Here is a 21,104-nt window from a genome sequence, read left to right on the forward strand (position 1 = left end):
CTGCACCCGTGGGAGACCACTGGAAAGATTTAAAGGGCAGATGTTTCCACGAATACGGATTTGTCGAATCACATACATTCCTTTATGTAAGCTCTATACACTTTCCAATAAACAATAAAAATCTAGTTAATCCCAAACTTCCATTCATAAAATCTCCGTTGTCTCCTCTCTGCTTCAGTGATAAATTAACGCGAACAACTGACGTTAATCAATATGTACTTCGTGCAGAAATGCAATGACACCTCTTTAGGAATTTTGGAACATTCACAACTGCTACACGTTTCATTCATAAACTAACAATAAGCAGTAACTGATAGGTAACGATGAGAGTTGCACGGTATCTGATAACAGAGCTAGTTTCTACATATGTTATGCAGAGTTCCGTGGATAATTTTAAGTATAAATTTGACACTACGAGATTGATTACAGAAACGATAAGATATACGACGCGTATAAAATGAATAAGATTCTGTTGTCAAGTCCTCACAGTTTGCTCATAACACTGCGTAGTGATAGCTTTCGCTAACATGGGCTGCAGAGGTACAAGTAAGTTTCTTCAATTGAACGATTCACATATAAGCCTACTTATAAGCGTAGTTCTGAGGGGAAAAAAGAAAATAATAAAAGCAGATCACGCCACCATAGTGGATGATATTCCATATTTGATCGTGATGCGTAAAGCTTTTTTTTTTCTCTGGATATATTCAACGTACTGTTACATATGACGAACACATCTTCGTGTTATGAATTTTACTCCGGACATATATATGATTTTTAATGTTTCAAAATGGTCGCGGAAGAAATCACGAAGAACTTACGTATAACAGCTTGCACCGTTGCTTAAAAATTAGCACCTTTTTGTCATGGCAAAAATGGACATAACACGGAATCTTGCAACGTGCACCAGGCAGAAACTTATTACGCTCAACTTCTCTCGTTTGTACCACTGATACGCGTAGTGAATCCAAAGTAGAGGTCACGTACTTCGCCTTTAAGATCGTTCGATACAATTAAGCAGGAATTTCGAATGCTAATTTTCTGAAATGGACATTTTTTTCTCTCAGTTCCTATCTTGCAAATAAAGGTTATGGTATATTAACGAATTCTTCTGTCATCAGCAATTCTTTTGCTGCGACAGTATAAATTTTACAGTTTCATTCATATTTTGGTCGATCTAGTTGCAATAGATGCACATATGTAATTTTATTCACAATATTGTGTATCAAGATTAAGTGGTTGCGTCTGTAGTGTTAGGATGAATAAAGACCGTTACGCCTTTTGGAAAAATGGCTCAGCCACGTGAACATTTCACGATTCTGAAACACGTTTCGACCAGCCACTAGCTATCTTCATACTATCAATAGATAAAAAGAGGAGAAAATGAATCTTTATAAAAACCATTAAATATAAATATTAGTGTACAGCATCTACAAAATTTCACTTAGAATGGATGTAGTTACGGGATGTCAATATTCGTTAAGAAAGTTTCTTGGAAGTGTGGTACAAACGTAAGTTTATTAATGCTGTTTGACAAGTCCTCTGATGAACTTATGCTGTACACAAAAACGATACATTTAATGTGTCCCTGTGTAGATACCTCTAGGTCAGATCAGAGACGAAATGTAATGGAACAGTCAGCTTGTGCTTTCATTTTGCCAAATACTGGGAGCGAGACAAAAAGTATGATTACCTTAGTTACATACGATTTGAAGAATCCAGTATTTTCATTGTGTAAAACTTTTACCAAGAGAAAAGACTACTGTTTTCGTCAGGTACTGTACATATCTTCGAAGATTGTCAAGAGTTTTATGGTTGTGGTATGAGACGGCTGTCAAACAGGTATAAAGCTTCGTGATTCACCTCTTTCCGATTAAAATTTGGATCCTCTTTCTCTTCCAATATCATATTTGTGAATATCGTTATTACTTCCAAACAAGAGTGTAAACTGACAAGAAAAATTTCATAGGTGAATAAATACACAGAGATGTTATATTTAATGAACCCAACTACTTAAAAACAGATGACTACATGGATTTGTGTGTGAGAATGCATGTGTTCGTTCGTGCGTGCGTGCGTGTGTGTGTGTGTGTGTGTGTGTGTGTGTGTGTGTGTGTGTGTTTGTGTGTGTGTGTGTAGATGCCACACGTAAGTCTGGAAACAGTCCAAAATATTATGTTGTGCGACAACAAGTGAAAATCTGCAGGTAATGACTGTGTTCTCGAAATAGCTAATAACTCTCCGGTCATGCCATAGTATGGAAGCATATTTCGATCTGACGTCTATGAACTGGGAGACCGGGATAGACAATGTCATGACATTGTGACAGATGTATTTTCTGAGACGATAGCGAACAGGTGGTGAGCCAAGCCGTACATGAGGAAATGTACTGGATCTGGTGGCAAAAAAAAGTCTGAAATTTTCGAACCAGTGAACATAGCCATGGAAATCAGCGACCAACAGGCACATTAAAGAATCTTTGATTATTGCTATTGAATAAAAAAATTAAGAAGTCGATACAAGTAACTAAGTGTAATCCCACGAATAGCTCGTATATAATTTCGCATATTGTTAGGCGATAGTGTGAGATCCAATGCTTTCTTAATGTTTGCCTTATTAATATTATCATATAATTAAATTGTTATGTTAAAATACAACTTCTTAAAGTTTTTTCTCAATAATCCAAAATAGTTATATTTGTTGCTAGATCCACAATGTTTTATTATTGTTATCACCTACTACACTCTATCTGTATTTAAACAATCTTTTAATTACCATATGTGCTACTTCTGTGATAAGGTACTGGCCGCTTGATATATGCATCCAATGCCATTAAAAATGACAGAAGTCGAACATAGCCAAAAGAATGTATCCATCACCACATGCCACTTTCTAGCTTGCAACGTACAGTCAGAACAGTATGTGAATTTAAATATTTTAATAGGTTCTCTGTAAAACTTTCCACTTGGGTTTCTGTCAACATGTTCTCCTAATACTTTCACCTTTCATCCATATTTATTCATTCTTGTTGAAATACAACATTACTACGTTCTGGAAATAGACGGTTCATTTCTTTCTAAAGTTTAATGCAAGGCCAATTTCATAGAAGCATTTCGTGATATTTACAGAAACATTGTTTATCGATTTTTGTAATAATGCATCGTTAGTAGATTCAGTCACATTATGTACATGTACCACACATACAACGGTGTGTCCATTCCTGTTCAAATTAGGAACGTAGTTGACTGACACAACTTTAACTGTGAATATTCGATTTATAAATTGAAAACCCCATTTCATGTTGCAATCAGCGTATATTTATTTATGTTTCAGGCGCATATCGCCTTTTTTTACATTTAGGCATCTTCAGTTGATTTAATTTGGAATAGTGTAGTTATGGTTTTATATGAGATATTTATAAATTTGGAAAGACTTCACGACACGATTTTTACGATACTAATTTTATTATTTAAAGTTATTCTTTTTTCCAGCCTAAATATGCGTTTCTCCTCCTCTAGTCATTGGCCAGAGGTAGCACTGTCACTTATAAAACTTTTCTCGTCATCATCTTTTTATTTTGAAGTTTTCGTACTTCGTCAGCTAACTGCTGTGGGGCACCACTACTGGAATGGATCGAATTGTAGAGTTACCTTACGAGAACAGCGAGCGATAACTGTCGTTAACTGTATGTCTACTTGCTTTCTCTTTTCTCATCAATTTACGTGTGTGTCGCCACGCTAACTTTGTTTCTTTCTGTTTTGAGAGCTGACACAATCATACACCAAACCTTAAACTATCCAAAGGCACAGAAGCAAGCAGCACTTCGACCTATGATCCACAGATTATAATGCAGTGCAATCCAACAAATAAAACTACAAACGAGAACTAGGCATTATAATGCAGATAGCCAAAAACAAAGGGTGCAATAGTAGCACAGTCACAAAGCTAACAACAAAATTAAAAGTAAAAACATCAAATACGAAACAGCAAGCAACAACGATACGTAAGCCAAAACACAAACACAAGCACACATCCAGTACCATAACAATAACACGGAATAAAAATCACGAAAATATAAGAGAAGACACAAGATGGTACACAAACTCACACACTGCTAGCATTTTCAAAAAAACAAGGCATTAACATAGGATACAAAACAGATAGTTCTGTCGAAAACTACATTCCAAAACTAATAAAAAACATACTGTAGGGTTGTACCATAAAGCAGATATATATTAATCACAATTTCAAACATGTGATAAGAGATACACGGGGCAAGTAGGTAGAACGTTCGATATCCGATACAGAGGACACACGAGAGTCTGAAAGTAGGAGATAAATCATTCCACATTTGCACAGCATCTCAGAGAACATAATCCCAACCCAACCTCTAGAGTAAAAGATATGAAAATAATCAGAATAAACAATACGACACCTTCTAACCTTGCAAGCAAATTATCAAATACACCACAGCTGCAAATAAAACCCTTTGAGTGACCAAGTGTATGTACAAAACAACTCATTGTTGACGTTAATAGATAAAATAATAGAAAAGATTCCCAGCAGATGATCATCAGAACAATGCTACAAAACCTCTTTCCCCTCACTTTTCGGTGATCACCTTAGCATAGTGTTGAAACCAAATATCCAGTAGTCTGGTCATCTACAGCTCTTAACCCACTCTCTGAGAGCTATTAGATCCATATTCAGCTCTCCGTAATGCCCTCCTCGATTAGCCACAAATTTACCAACATCTTGTTAAAATCTCTGTACTTCCAAAAAAAAGAAAAAAAACATTTACTCATGTATACACAACTATTCACACACACACATACACACACACAGATGAGACAGAACAAAAAGGTATACTCCATAGGCTGGCAACACTTACGTAAACAAACAGGAAAAGATACGCCAAGTAGACGTACTGTTACGACAGAAATCGCTGACAGTTCTCACAAAAGAACCTGTTCGTATCTGACAAATAGTGATGTTCCACAGCAATTAATTTACGATAAAAGTTAACTACAAAACGAAGATAGTGACGCGAAAATGTGTCGATGTTATAACGGCCCCGTCGGTATTCCTCCAGCCCCTCTATATTAGGTCGCAATCCGTCCTTACTTTTCGAGCAAACTTTCCGTATAGCGAATTTCATTAAATAATTCCTCCAGGGATACCATGATGGATGCTTCAGGTAGGAACACCGATTGTTAAGGAATCACGAATTATAATTCATTCAAACACTCAGTAAACATTAACACTTTTGATAACATTGCGCATTTTAGTCTACATGCCACAATTTGCTAAAGATCGCTTCCACACTGATACTGAAGCAACGACCGTTCGCACCCAGTTACTGCACTACAACATTACCAAGAAAAAATATTTTTAGCACCATCAAAACAATCCACTTTGTGTCCATAGAAGATCGATAAAGAAAGATAAAAACATTAGTTCATAAACTGTTCAGTTTCTTTAAAGCACAATATAATTCTTTTAAGTGTCACAAATTAACTTTCTTCTGAATAAACGTGAACATGGTCCGTAGTAGGCTGTCCGACCACAAGTAGTCGAAATTAGCTAATCGCACGATTAAATAAAATTACATAAAAGGCCTACTACGAACTATGTTTACGTTTATTAAGCATCTGGAGGCTGTGTATCCCCACAAAATACAAAATTTTAATATTACTCTGTCTTTTAATTCATTAGTTCATCATTAAAGTAGCTAATAAAGTAACAAACTTCTTAATTAGTCAATGAAGCAATCAATTCATAAGATCAATCAATAAAGCGCTGATAAACGGACAGTAATAATCATTAATAAAATCTAATGACATTACTTTAATCATAAGCAAAGGTGAAATATTGTCAGACACAGCAAAAAGGGAAGTAATGACAGGCTTTACAAAACACACACAGATGAATAAATAATTAAGGTGATAGCCACTATCAATGGAAATCAATGGATTCGAATAGAAAAGAAAAGGAAGAAGGAGGCAAATGTTATTTCAGTGGCACACAGTACTTTAGACAAATACATGAATATGTACACACCTTACATCATTACAATATCCAAAAATAATTTTTCGTTGCACTTTTCTATTACATTTAATCACTGCACTAATAGGTACTCTGCTGTTTTGATAAATGTCTAACTAGCATAGTAAATGCTTCACATGGCGTTCACAATGGTGTCGCCACTTCACATCACGTGGATTTGTTGATAAACACCCCATCGAATGTGGCCTACTGGGTAGGGCGACTGTGCACAATGATGCTGTGGTGGAGTGGGGGGAGGGGGAGTTATGATGACTGCGTTGCTCGCCACAGTACAGTGGTGGCGGTAATGTAGAATGATTGGACGTCACCAAGCGCCACTCGGTGGAAAACTTGTAAACTACTGAATGACTGCTCTGTTCACAGCAATGACTTGGCTGTTGAAAGGTAGCATGGCTCACTTTCCAAGAGCCAGCAGCTTTCACTTTCTTATGCAGCAGTGACATAGTGTCGTCTTGTTACGGCACCTCATAAACACAGGAAAAACACGTGGAAGGATCGCTTCACATTAACAGATCCCACCGCAACAAAAAATAAATGTAATCATCACCTGCACATAGTACAATTCAAAATCGTGCAGTGACAAACTTGAAGGACATTCACATTGTGATACGGCAAATTCTTTGCAATGTGAGGACACTGTACTCTCACAAAGTGATTTGACAGAGTTACCTCTAACGTATGACCAGATAAGAAGAAACGCAGATTTCGGTTGAAAAGACCAATAACTGAAGTAAATATTTAGTAATGTAAAAATCTTGGCGTGAACGCTTTTCTAATCTACAAATATCGCACGTAAATAAAAAAATTAAACTTGCTGCAGAAAATAGCCACACTAACAAACTTGTTTTACAGTGTACCCTGTGAATTTGGAAATCAATGACAAAGATAATTAGCATACTTCTCATTTGGTTTTTCACCATAGCCTGGTGGCAATTCGCAAGAGCATAGACACAGAGACATACACTGGTGTCCAAAATTAAAGCAACAAACGGAAATTTTGCAAAGTTGTCTTTATTTTGCCACAAAACAGTATAAGCAGGTGACAGTAAAGTAGGAACAATGTAAAGAATACATAACGTAAACAACTGCAGCATACATAGCGGTAGACAAAAATGTGCTTCGTTTTTTCCAACCTAACCGATCTGCACACGCATTCTGACAACTGGTTAATGTACTCAGTATGGGGTGTGGCCACCTCTGGCAGCGATACCGAGCTAGGTGTCGCAGTGGTTAGCACACAGCACCCGCACTCGGGAGGACGACGGTTCAATCACGCGTCCGGTCATCCTGATTTAGGTTTTCCGTGATTTCCCTAAATCGCTCTAGGCAAATACTGGAATGGTTCCTTTGAAAGGGCACGGCCGACTTCCTTCCAAGTCCTTCCCTAATCCGATGAGACCGACGACCTCGCAGTTTGGTCTCTCCCCCAAAACAACCATCTGGCAGCGAAACAGACCTGACAAAGACGGGACATGCTGTGAATGATGTCATCAATCTCATGTTGTGGCATCAACGCCCATACTTACTGCAGAGATGCTCGCAAGTCTTGGAAAGTGGTTGGTGTATGCTGACGTGATGCAACTCATCTTCCTAGCGCGTCCTAGACATACTGTATGGGATTCAAATCGTAAAAACGAGCAGGCCACGCCATGCTTGCAATATCTTCCATTTCCAAGAAACCATTAACCACTTGTACTCTATGAGGTCGAGCAACATTGTCCATTAATACGAAGTCTGGACCACAGCACCTCGCAATAAATGCACAAGAGGTCCCTAGATCCCGTCACGTTGCCTGACAGCAAGTAAAAGTAGACGATTCAACTGTGCAATTTCATGAAGAGCTGTTCGAGTGGTCAATACAATCTTTGCCAACACCATTATGGATCCTCCTCGATATCGGTCACTTTCCACAATTTTTGGGTCCCAAAATCGTGTTCCACATGCACACCAGATGCGGATCTGTCAATAATCACTCTCCAGACCAAATCGGGACTCATCTGTGAAAAGAACATTAGCCCGCTGTTCGACCGCCCAGGCGCCATGTTCACGATTCCGCTCTAGACGGTCCATTTTGTGAAGCTGCGTCAGAGGTACACATACTGCAGGTCTCCGACATTAAAAGCCACTCTGACGGAGCCTTCTGTACACTAAGGCAGTACCGTCGTGCCCTTACAGCCAAATAACGGTCCTCTCTTTCTGACGTGGTCGGCCCTTCCCTGGTATTTCGGAAACAATTTCGGTCTCTATAAACTGTCGCACATCCGAGAAACAACTGAACGATTCACATGCAGCCATAGGGCCACATCAGTTTTCGACTTCCCTGCTTGCACCCTTGCAATGGTCCTCCACTGCAGAGAGTCTGTAGGCGTATTCTCTGTGCCATACTGCACCATCTGCGACTGTGTTCTTAGCGATTATGGGTGTAGTACTATCCGGAAAGCGCTAATCCGTTTGATAGGTGCCCTGACTTCGTCGCTGGCGTGGTTGTCCGTTGTCTGGAACACCACCACCTTCCGTGCAGAACACGATTCTACGGACATCTGTTGACAGTTCGTAAGATTATATCGTGAATTACACACAGGACGGGAAAATAGCTGTTCGTTGTTTTGATTTTGGACAATAGTGTAGTTATGTTGGAACCCCCAACCTACGCTGCTATAACAGAATATCTTCTTTATTGCAGCACTGATTCCGCTGCGCGCTGTAATCGGCTTCCTCGGCTTCCTGGGGATTGTCCTCCAGTACATACTCAAAGTCACTTTATCGGTGGCGATTAATGGCATGGTCGTGCACTCTACAAATACGGAAGTTGCAGATGAAACGTGTCCTACGCCAGACAACGCAAACGCCAACTCCACCGATGCTGCTCAGGTATATATCACCTAAAGAAATTGGATGTGTTATAGTATAAACCATCTATGTAGATGTTCCTCACACAACAGGTATTAAATGATTAAATTATGAATGAAAAACATAAGATAGTGGTATAATATTCCACAATATTTATTATTTTACAATCCGGTTTCCGACTTAGGTCATCGTCAGGTACGAAGATAAATATGTCTTGTGAAATTTTTAAGAGATCAAAGACTAAAGATTAGTGCATCTGCAGAGTACGTTAGTTGGTTTCCCAGGATGACAATTGTTAAAGTTTGATTTAGCGCTAAGCAGAGATGAATGTGCGATGTAAAATTATTTAGGAAATGGCGTGTGTTCATCAGAGACGAAGGTACCGTTAAGAGTGCCCCAGGCTATTGTGATACGACCGCTATCATTTTCTACATATATCTGGAGGCCAGGGTGGCCAGCAATCTGCGATTATCTGCCGATTATATTGTGGTTTGTGGGAAGGCGTCGAAGTTGAGTGACTGTAGAAGGATATACGAGACTTAGGAAGAATTTCTGGTAGATGTGATAAACAGCAGTTATTTGTAAATGTAGAAAAATGGTATCTAATGCACATGAGTAGGAAAAACAAAATCGTAATGTCGGGGTACTGGGCCTAACGTTGCAACTAGATATGAAATGGAACGAGCATGTGGAGACTGTGGTAGAGGAGACGAATGGTTGACATCGGTTTACTGGGAGAATTCTAGGGAAGTGTGTTCATCTTTAAAGGAGACCGCAGGTAGGACGCCAGTGTGACCTGTTCTTGAATACTGTTCGACGTTTGGGATCCGTGCCAGGTCGGCTTAAAGGAAGACATAGAAGCTGTTCAGAGACGGGATACTAGATTTGTTACCGGTAGGTTGGAGCAACACGCAAGTGATACGGGGATGCTCTGGGAACTCAAATGGAGATCCCTGGAGGGAAGACGACGTTCTCTTTGAGGAATACTATTGAGAACGTTAAGAGACCTGGCATCTGAAGCTGACTGCAGAACGATTCTACTGCCGCCAACTTACATCTGGCGTAAGGACCACGAAAATAAAATACGAGAAGTTAGGGCTAATACATTGGCACACAGACAGTGGTTTTACCCTCGCTCTATAAGCGAATGGAACAGGAAAGAAAATGACTAGTAGTGTTACGGGGTATCTTCCGCAACGCACCAGACGGTGGCTTGCGCAGTCTGTATGCACATGCACACGCAGAAATGAAATAGGTGATTCACTGAATAACGATCTGTACTACAAATTAAATCAATTGTTCTGAGAAGAAAAATAAGTTAATTTTGTAAATCCTAATTAACGCTTTCCTGTTAGCTACTTTAACTATATGTAAATTTACATACTTAGATCTGAGCTCGAAAATAACTACTACGTACATACAGGGTGTTACAAAAACGTACGGCCAAACTTTCAGGAAACATTCCTCACACACAAATAAAGAAAAGATGTTATGAGGGCATGTGTCCGAAAACGCTTAATTTCCATTTTAGAGCTCATTTAATTTCGTCAGTATGTACTGTACTCCCTCGATTCACCGCCAGTTGGCCCAATTGAAGGAAGGTAATGTTGACTTCGGTGCTTGTGTTGACATACGACTCATTGCTCTACAGTACTAGCATCAAGCACATCAGTACATAGCATCAACAGGTTAGTGTTCATCACGAACGTGGTTTTGCAGTCAGTGCAATGTTCACAAATGCGGAGTTGGCAGATGCCCATTTGATGTATGGATTAGCACTGGGCAATAGCCGTGGCGCGGCACGTTTGTATCGAGACAGATTTCCAGAACGAAGGTGTCCCGACAGGAAGAAGTTCGAAGCAATTGATCGGCGTCTTAGGGAGCACGGAACATTCCAGCCTATGACTCGCGACTGGGGAAGACCTAGAACGACGAAGACACCTGCAATGGACGAGGCAATTCTTCGTGCAGTTGACAATAACCCTAATGTCAGCGTCAGAGAAGTTGCTGCTGTACAAGGGTAACGTTGACCACTTCACTGTATGGAGAGTGCTACGGGAGAACCAGTTGTTTCCGTACCATGTACAGCGTGTGCAGGCACGGTAGCTCCGTGAGGCTATTTGCAGATGACACGGTTGTCTACAAGAAAGTAGCAACATCAGAAGACTCGTACGTACTCCAGGAAGACCTGCAGAGGATTAATGAATGGTGCGACAGCTGGCAGCTTTCCCTAAACGTAGATAAATGTAATATAATGCGCATACATAGGGGCAGAAATCCATTCCAGTACGATTATGCCATAGGTGGTAAATCATTGGAAGCGGTAACGACCGTAAAATACTTAGGAGTTACTATCCGGAGCGATCTGAAGTGGAATGATCACATAAAACAAATAGTGGGAAAAGCAGGCGCCAGGTTGAGATTCATAGGAAGAATTCTAAGAAAATGTGACTCATCGACGAAAGAAGTAGCTTACAAAACGCTTGTTCGTCCGATTCTTGAGTATTGCTCATCAGTATGGGACCCTTACCAGGTTGGATTAATAGAAGAGATAGACATGATCCAGCGAAAAGCAGCGCGATTCGTCATGGGGACATTTAGTCAGCGCGAGAGCGTTACGGAGATGCTGAACAAGCTCCAGTGGCGGACACTTCAAGAAAGGCGTTACGCAATACGGAGAGGTTTATTATCGAAATTACGAGAGAGCACATTCCGGGAAGAGATGGGCAACATATTACTACCGCCCACATATATCTCGCGTAATGATCACAACGAAAAGATCCGAGAAATTAGAGCAAATACGGAGACTTACAAGCAGTCGTTCTTCCCACGCACAATTCGTGAATGGAACAGGGAAGGGGGGATCAGATAGTGGTACAATAAGTACCCTCCGCCACACACCGTAAGGTGGCTCGCGGAGTATAGATGTAGATGTAGATGTAGATGTATCAGCAGCTGATTGGCCTCCACGGGTACACTTCTGCGAATGGTTCATCCAACAATGTGTCAATCCTAATTTCAGTGCAAATGTTCTCTTTACGGATTAGGCCTCATTCCAACGTGATCAAATTGTAAATTTTCACAATCAACATGTGTGGGCTGACGAGAATCCGCACGCAATTGTGCAATCACGTCATCAACACAGATTTTCTGTGAACGTTTGGGCAGGCATTGTTGGTGATGACTTGATTGTGCCCCATGTTCTTCCACCTACGCTCAATGGAGCACGTTATCATGATTTCATACGGGATACTGTACCTGTGCTGCTAGAACATGTGCCTTTACATGTACGACACATGTGGTTCATGCACGATGGAGCTCCTGCACATTTCAGTCGCCCGCATCTCGTGGTCGTGCGGTAGCGTTCTCGCTTCCCACGCCCGGGTTCCCGGGTTCGATTCCCGGCGGGGTCAGGGATTTTCTCTGCCTCGTGATGGCTGGGTGTTGTGTGCTGTCCTTAGGTTAGTTAGGTTTAAGTAGTTCTAAGTTCTAGGGGACTTATGACCACAGCAGTTGAGTCCCATAGTGCTCAGAGCCATTTGAACCATTTGAGCCATTTCAGTCGAAGTGTTCGTACGTTTCTCAACAATAGATTCGGTGACCGATTGATTGGTAGAAGCGGACCAATTCCATGGCCTCCACGCTCTCCTGACCTCAACCCTCTTGACTTTCATTTATGGGGGCATTTGAAAGCTCTTGTCTACGCAACCCCGGTACCAAACGTAGAGACTCTTCGTGCTCGTATTGTGGACGGCTGTGATACAATACGCCATTCTCCAGGGCTGCATCAGCGCATCAGGGATTCCATGCGACGGAGGATGGATGCATGTATCCTCGCTAACTGAGGACATTTTGAACATTTCCTGTAACAAAGTATTTGAAGTCACACTGGTACGTTCTGTTGCTGTGTGTTTCCATTCCATGATTAATGTGATTTGAAGAGAAGTAATAAAATGAGCTCTAACATGGAAAGTAAGCGTTTCCGGACACATGTCCACATAACATATTTTCTTTCTTTGTGTGTGAGGAATGTTTCCTGAAAGTTTGGCCGTACCTTTCTGTAACACCCTGTATAGGTCAGAGATGTCGCACGTTATAAGAACACTGCGATGAACATCAGCATCATACAAGCCTGCGCCAACCGGAAAAGTCTGCAATTGCAGAACACTGTCTGAATACAGGACATCGCATGATTTATGAAAAGACGGAAGTTTTATTCCCGGTATCATCTTTCTGGGATGCATATCCGTACAGCTGATAATCTCATCAACACGGATGCGGGATTTCAACTGAGGACAGCCTGGAACCCTGCATTGGCTGCTGTTACATCAAAACGAGAACATCAATATTGTTTCAGGAACATACCCTTCACAACATGAGTGACGTCTGGCCGCACTGTTAGTAAACATAGCGTACAGCGCACACGCTGGAGGCCCGCACTGAGGTTTTCGGCAGGGGGCATTCTGAGTATGGCGCCATCTATCATTAAACCATTGCACGTGTGTGATTTCCGAACCTGCGCATTTTTCGCCAGAGTGTTCTACAGTACATACAGGGGCGTCGGCGTGCTGATATCGTAGTCGCATCTACCCACAAGCAAGGTTCAACCACCTAAAGATGTCGGGCAGTTGCTCCGACGAAATACTGTGGAATTTGCAAACCCGTGAGACTATTTACAACATATCCGGGAATGCTTGATGAATCACAACTACTACATTAGATTAAAGGAAGGTTCCTTGGTTTCAAGTACGTAATTATCACCAGATGCAGCAGCCGTCAGCAGCATGGGTCAATTGTCTTAGATTTTTCTAGTAGCCCTTAAGGGCATAAATTGACAGTCCATTGCATTGTTCCGCAGTGGGAGTTATTGATACGACTTTGGTGAGACAGTATGTGGAACTGTGCAACGGACAATCAATTTGTTCATTTAATGACTAATATGAAAATGTATAATGCTGATGTGTAAGTGACAGATGCCGCAACTGATAATACGAGTAATTACGTACTTGAGTGTCAACGAACTGTCCCTTAACCTGATTTAGTAGTATTCCTGTATTAACGATGGTTCATAGATCGAACTAGTCGATAAATAGATACACATTTCCGCAGCTGTTGTTGGTTCAATGATGCATTTTGCTAACTAATAGAAATTATTGCAGCTACTTGAAAAAGGAAACGTAACCCAGAGTGTATCGTCTCAGTTTATTTTCTTGAAAAAGCAGCAACAATTACGTTTTATGTTTTGCATATGTTACTTGATCACTTGCGATAAAGTACACCACTAGTGGCCGAGTCTAGAATTCAGTTTTTTTTTTTTCCTGTTCCAGGAAGGTGATTTTGACTGGGACGAGGAGATGCAGGGGTACATCCTGTCGTCGTATTACTATGGGTACGCAGCGACCAACATACTTGGTGGCTACGCAGCGGCGCGGTTTAGCGCTCGCTGGGTGTACGGAATGGGGCTCATCACCGCAGGGGTATTTACCGCTCTCGGACCTCTTTGCGCCTACGCTGGAGCCATTTTGTTCATGTTTTCACGCATTATCGTCGGTTTAGCATCAGTAAGTATACGTAGAGCATTTTTACGTAACACGCAGCGTTTGTTATCTTAACTGTTAATTATCCATCACTTCGATGTAGACGGGACGTTATATTCTCTTCTCTGGCTGCTAATTGCAAGTACACTACTGAATACCATATTCAGTACTCTACAGATAACTATCAATATATTGGCTGGAAGATTTGTTGATGCTCTGTTGAAATGGTCGGGGAGATAAATGCCATGACTTAAAATACTCTCGTTTCGATGTTTCATAATAAAGCATTCATTCCTCTTCTTACCACACAACCAAAAAAGCAATACCGTAACGATTGCAAAGCTTTTAAAAATGTTCTGCTATAGCTGTAAGCAGTTGCTGTTTTGTAATACCTTGCATATGTTTGTTTAATGTGTATACTGTCGCCTTCTTGATCACGTTATCCTCAGTTGGAGCCAAATCTGACACAAAGCGAAAATGAGAGTGCAGCCAGAAACTGATACAATTTTAACTGGTTAAAATGTAACAGAGTAGAATCATTAAAACGTCTTTCACGTTTCGATGTATCATTCGAACTGCCACACAACGGTCTTTCTGAAAATGAGCCGTATACATCTCATGTGTTTGCAAGAGTTGCTTACCGAATAACATCCCACCCTCCAATCAACTTCGAGAAACTTCAGGCCACATTGGAAGCGTCTGTGTCTTCCAAATCGGTCTATTATGTTTACCGTACATATTTTATTCGGTTCGAAGCGTGCCTGTTCCCTCTCCGACAACTGCAACAGCAGGGCATTACGAAGCCATGGCGAAATTGGCGTGCGGCAAGGGCGTAGACACGGTGGTTGGGAGGAGGGGGGGGGGGGGGGCACAAAAACAGAAAAAAAATGCTGTCTCTTTTTTCAAGTATACCTGTTATCTGGTCGTGGTGCACAAGACAACATGGAGTCGCCAATCAAGAAAGAGGGAATGTTTAAGAATTAACCTGGAGCGGTGAGTTACCTGCCCTGCTGTGGGCGAGGCGGGTGCTTTCCCACAGCCCAAAGATTGTAAAAGGACGTTCTTGTCACAGTGTCACTTCGTCCACGTGGCATCGTAAGAAAATTACTACCGAACAGGCGTCGTATGGGTTATATATAGGGTGATCAAATCATTTTCCAAAAAGAAAAGAAACGGGGCACAACGAGCTGGGCGCTCCAATGGGCCTCCCACCCCAAATGTAAACAGGTTATTTTTTAATTTTTTTAATTTTTTATATTAATGTTCTGTTAATACATTATGTTAACACGACGTTAGCCTATGTACCGTAACTAAAAAGGATAAAAACAAATTTACTGTGATTTATTTCTGCAGTATCTGTTTAATTAATGATATTTATAACAAAAACAAATTTATTATTATTATTTTCCAAAATATTGTAGCTATAGAATTTTTAATAAAATAAAATTAATATACCATAATCATCTTGTGGTGGAACTTCTCATCCCATTTTTAATATACCATAGTTGACTGCCCTTCGAGAAAAGGTATTCTTCACTTTTTCCAGCCTTCTTGATCATATCTGTTCTTCGAGACATGGTGATAAAATTCTACATAGCCGATTTTGTAGCTTTACAGGATCTGTACTACTGCTTCGAGAGACTCCATCTTCATTTTGTTCGTTTCATTAGTCAACTGGATACTCATCAACGAAAATATTGCTTCCACATCGGCGTTGTGGTCTTGTATTTTACACAAATGCCTTGCAATTGTTGCCGTCTCAGACCACTGCTGAAGATGGTCAACAGCTTTTTAAAAATTCACCCACTACTCGCGACACTGCAGTAGTGCTTTGTTTTCATCATTCAGTTTGTGTGGATTTTGTTCGACGAAATTTGCCAACAATCTGAATTGATCAAAAAGAATGAAGTCATCGATTTAAATTTTTTCCCATTCAAATAAAAAACTGTCGCTTCAACATGTTTCCGTTTTACCGCTCTCTTCAATAACACCCAATCAAACACCGACAGTAATGGTGAATAAGAGGTGCTCCACATCCTCAGACATTCATTACAAGAAGCACAAAATTTGCCAACTTTTTCTTGAAAGGCTTTTTCTGTTGAATGCGTCACTTCTGCTCTTTTAAGAACAGACTGAAAGAAATTAAATGGCGCTCTTTTCTCTTAGTAACAGTTTCAAAAGTATTTTTCAGAACATTAGTTCTATTACACTTTTCGTGCTTCCCTCAATTTCCTTTATTTCACGCTGCAAAGTGCTCATCTGTCTGTGAATGAACCGTAAGTTGACTTCATTTTTTGTCTTGAGTTAGGAAAAAATCTTTTAAGGGCTCAAACAGCCTGATGACTCGCTCTGCAGCTGGAAACAGTATTAACCATCGTGTTTTCGAGTGGCACATTACATTAATATATTCAGTCCCTACATAATAGCAAAAATCTTTAAGGCACATTGTTCTACATGGAAAAGTAAAAGAAATGCCTACACAATTATGTAAGTGGCAATCAAATGAAAACCGAATGCCCACCACAAGGGGACTATAGAGTGCATCTATTCAAAAGTAACCACCACTCGCATTAAGACAATTTACCCTACTGGGAAATCAGACGATTAACTCCTGTTTTGTAGGATTTGGTTGGCTACTGACAGATACACAGCTGCACTGAATCTTGCACTTCCCCGTCCGACTGAGACCGACGTGCACGTACGTCTCTCTTCAGGTCGACAAAGAGGTGAAAATCACACGGTGAAAGATCTGGGCTGCACGGAGCGTGTAGCAGTGTTTCCCAAACAATTCGCTGAAGCGTAGTCTCCGTCCAGTTGGCAGTGTGGGGTCGGGCGTCATCCTACAACAGGACCATTCCGACAACCCGAGAGCAAACGGCAAAACCAACAATGGAAACATCCCACTTCCTCCCTGCTAAAAACTTCAAAGCTGTTCACATAAATTCCAGTAAGATCACGAGACATTGTTCTTCGACTACAGGGGCCCTCTCTTCGCCGAGGTCCTCGAGCGCGGAAACGCAATCACTGTGCAGCGCTGTAAAGACATTTTGCAGAATCTGCGACGTGCCATAGAGTCGAAATGTGATTACTGTTTCTGCAGCTTTGTATCTGTCTGCAGGGACCTCAAGCCAAGCATGTTGTTGTTGTTGTTGTTGTGGTCTTCAGTCCTGAGACTGGTTTGATGCAGCTCTCCATGCTACCCTATCCTGTGCAAGTTTCTTCATCTCCCAGTACCTACTGCAACCTACATTCTTCTGAATCTGCTTAGTGTATTCATCTCTTGGTCTCCCTCTACGATTTTTACCCTACACGCTGCCCTCCAATGCTAAATTTATGATCCCTTGATGCCTTAGAACACGTCCTACTAACCGGTCCCTTCTTCTTGTCAAGTTGTGCCACAAACTCCTCTTCTCCCCAATTCTATTCAATACCTCCTCATTAGTTATGTCTTCTACCCATCTAAACTTACGCATTCTTCTTAGCACCAAATTTCGAAAGCTTATATTCTCTTCTTGTCCAAACTATTTATCATCCACGTTTCACTTCCATACATGGCTACACTCCACACAAATACTTTCAGAAACGACTCCCTGACACTTAAATCTATACACGATGTTAACAAATTTCTCTTCTTCAGAAACGCTTTCCTTGCCACTGCCAGTCTACATTTTATATCTTCTCTACTTCGACCATCATCAGTTATTTTGCTCCCCAAATAGCAAAACTCCTTTACTACTTTAAGTGTCTCATTTCCTAATCTAATTCCCTCAGCACCACCCGACTTAATTCGACTATATTCCATTATCCTCGTTTTGCTTTTGTTGATGTTCATCTTATATCCTCCTTTCAAGACACTGTCCATCCCATTCAAAAGCTCTTCCAAGTCCTTTGCTGTCTCTGACAGAATTACAATGTCATCGGCGAACCTCAAAGTTTTTATTTCTTCTCCATGGATTTTAATACCTACTCCAAATTTTTCTTTTCTTTCCTTCACTTCTTGCTCAATATACAGATTAAATAACATCGGGGAGAGGCTACAACCCTGTCTCACTCCTTTCCCAACCACTGCTTCCCTTTCGTGTCCCTCGACTCTTATAACTGCCATCTGGTTTCTGTACAAATTGTAAATAGCCTTTCGCTCCCTGTATTTTACCCCTGCCACCTTCAGAATTCGAAAGAGAGTATTCCAGTCGACATTGTCAAAAGCTTTCTCTAAGTTTACAAATGCTAGAAACGTAGGTTCGCCTCTCCTTAATCTATTTTCTAAGATAAGTCGTAGGGTCTATTGCCTCACGTGTTCCAATATTTCTACCGAATCCTAAACTGATCTTCCCCGAGGTCGGCTTCTACCAGTTTTTTCATTCGTCTGTAAAGAATTCGCGTTAGTATTTTGCAGCAGTGATTTATTAAACTGATAGTTCGGTAATTTTTACATCTGTCAACACCTGCTTTCTTTGGGATTGGAATTATTATATTCTTCTTGAAGTCTGAGGGTATTTCGCCTGTCTCATACATCTTTCTCACCAGATGGTAGAGTTTTGTCAGGATTGGCTATCCCAAGGTAATCAGTAGTTCTAATGGAATGTTGTCTACTCCCGGGGCCTTGTTTCGGCTCAGGTCTTTCAGTGCTGTGTCAAACTCTTTGCGCAGTAACGTATCTCCCATTTCATCTTCATCTACATTCTCTTCCATTTCTATAATATTGTTCTCAAGTACATCGCCCTTGTATAGACTCTCTATATACTCCTTCCACCTTTCTGCTTTCCGTTCTTTGCTTAGAACTGGGTTTACATTTGAGGTCTTAATATTCATACAAGTGGCTCTCTTTTCTCCAAAGGTCTTTTTAATTTTCCTGTAGGCCGTATCTATGTTACCCCTAGTGAGATAAGTTTCTACATCCTTACATTTGTCCTCTAGCCATCCATGCTTAGCCATTTTGCACTTCCTGTCGATCTCATTTTTGAGACGTTTGTATTCCTTTTTGCCTTCTTCATTTACTGCAATTTTATTTTATATTTTCTCCTTTCATCAATTAAATTCAGTATATCTTCTGTTACCCAACGATTTCTACTAGCCCTCGTCTTTTTACCTACTTGATCCTCTGCTGCCTTCACTACTTCATCCCTCAGAGCTACCCATTCTTCTTCTACTGTACTTCTTTCCCCCACTGCTGTCAACTGTTCCCTTATGCTTTCCCTGAAACTCTGCGCAACCTCTGGTTTAGTCAGTTTATCCAGGTCCCATCTCCTTAAATTCCCACCTTTTTGCAGTTTCTTCAGTTTTAATCTACACAATAGATTGTGGTCAGAGTCCACATCTGCCCCTGGAAATGTCTTACAGTTTAAAACCTGAGTCCTAAATCTCTGTCTTACCATTATATAATCTATCGTAAACCTGTCAGTATCTCGAGGCTTCTTCCATGTATACAACCTACTTTTATGATTCTTGAACCAAGTGTTAGCTATGATTAAGTTATGCTCTGTGCAAAATTCTAACAGACGGCTTCCTCTTTCATTTCTTACCCCCAATCCATATTCACCTACTATGTTTCCCTCTCTCCCTTTTCCTACACTGACTATTAAATTTTCGTCTCCCTTCACTATCTGAATAATTTCTTTTATCTCATCATACATTTCATCAATTTCTGCATCATCTGCAAAGCTAGTTGGCATATAAACTTGTATTACTCTAGTAGGCGTAGGCTTCGTGTCTATCTTGGCCACAATAATGCGTTCACTATGCTGTTGGTTGTAGCTTACCCGCACTCCTATTTTTTTATTCATTATTAAACCTACTCCTACATTACCCCTATTTGATTTTGTATTTATAACCCGGTATTCACCTGACCAAAAGTCTTGTTCCTCCTGCAACCGAACTTCACTAATTCCCACTATATCTAACTTTAACCTATCCATTTCCCTTTTTAAATTTTCTAACCTACCTGCTCGATTAAGGGACCTGACATTCCACGCTCGGATCCGTAGAACGCGTTTTCTTTCTCCTGATAACAACGTCCTCTTGAGTAGTCCCCGCCCGGAGATCCGAATGGGGGACTATTTTACCTCCGGAATATTTTACCCAAGAGGACGCCATCATCATTTAACCTTACAGTAAAGCTGCATGTCCTCGGGAAAAATTACGGCTGTAGTTTCCCCTTGCTTTCTGCCGTTCGCAGTACCAGCACAGCAAGGCCGTTTTGGTTATTGTTACAAGGCCAGATCAGTCAATCATCCAGACTGTTGCCCCTGCAACTACTGAAAAGGCTGCTGCCCCTCTTCAGGAACCACACGTTTGTCTGGCCTCTCAACAGATACCCCTCCGTTGTGGTTGCACCTACGGTACGGCCATCTGTATCGCTCGCCAAGCATATTAGGTCCAAAACTACAAAATGGACTGTTTAGTGGAAAAAACCTTATTACCTGCCTATCACTATCTGGAAAAACAGGAAAGACAATGTTTCATTGGAAGTGGTTTTTAACCAGTTGCAGAGATTAACTTGTTGCTTTTGTTGGTCATTTAGCCTGGACATAACGATACCTCTGTCTTTCAGGAGAACGATGAAAATACTTGATATAATTCAGATTCCATCCGGCACAATCAATGTGGCTCTCAATACAAAATTTTTTCAAGTGTGTAAAATATTTTAAAAAAACT

The 21,104-nt window shown here is 40.8% G+C and overlaps 1 protein-coding gene across 1 annotated transcript in view; it reads left to right on the forward strand.

Moving 5' to 3' along the window:
- Nucleotides 1-493: 493 nt before the first annotated feature.
- The window catches only part of LOC126199269 (sialin-like), a 95,800-nt gene continuing 75,189 nt past the window's right edge, over nucleotides 494-21,104 (forward strand). The window contains exons 1-3 of the mRNA XM_049936078.1: nucleotides 494-546; nucleotides 8,747-8,934; nucleotides 14,241-14,474. Coding sequence (XP_049792035.1) covers nucleotides 528-546; nucleotides 8,747-8,934; nucleotides 14,241-14,474 — 441 coding nt within the window. The 5' untranslated portion in view covers nucleotides 494-527. The remainder of the gene's footprint in view (nucleotides 547-8,746; nucleotides 8,935-14,240; nucleotides 14,475-21,104) is intronic.

Source organism: Schistocerca nitens, chromosome 8 (assembly GCF_023898315.1).
Source record: "Schistocerca nitens isolate TAMUIC-IGC-003100 chromosome 8, iqSchNite1.1, whole genome shotgun sequence".
Classification (NCBI taxonomy): Eukaryota; Metazoa; Arthropoda; class Insecta; order Orthoptera; family Acrididae; genus Schistocerca; species Schistocerca nitens.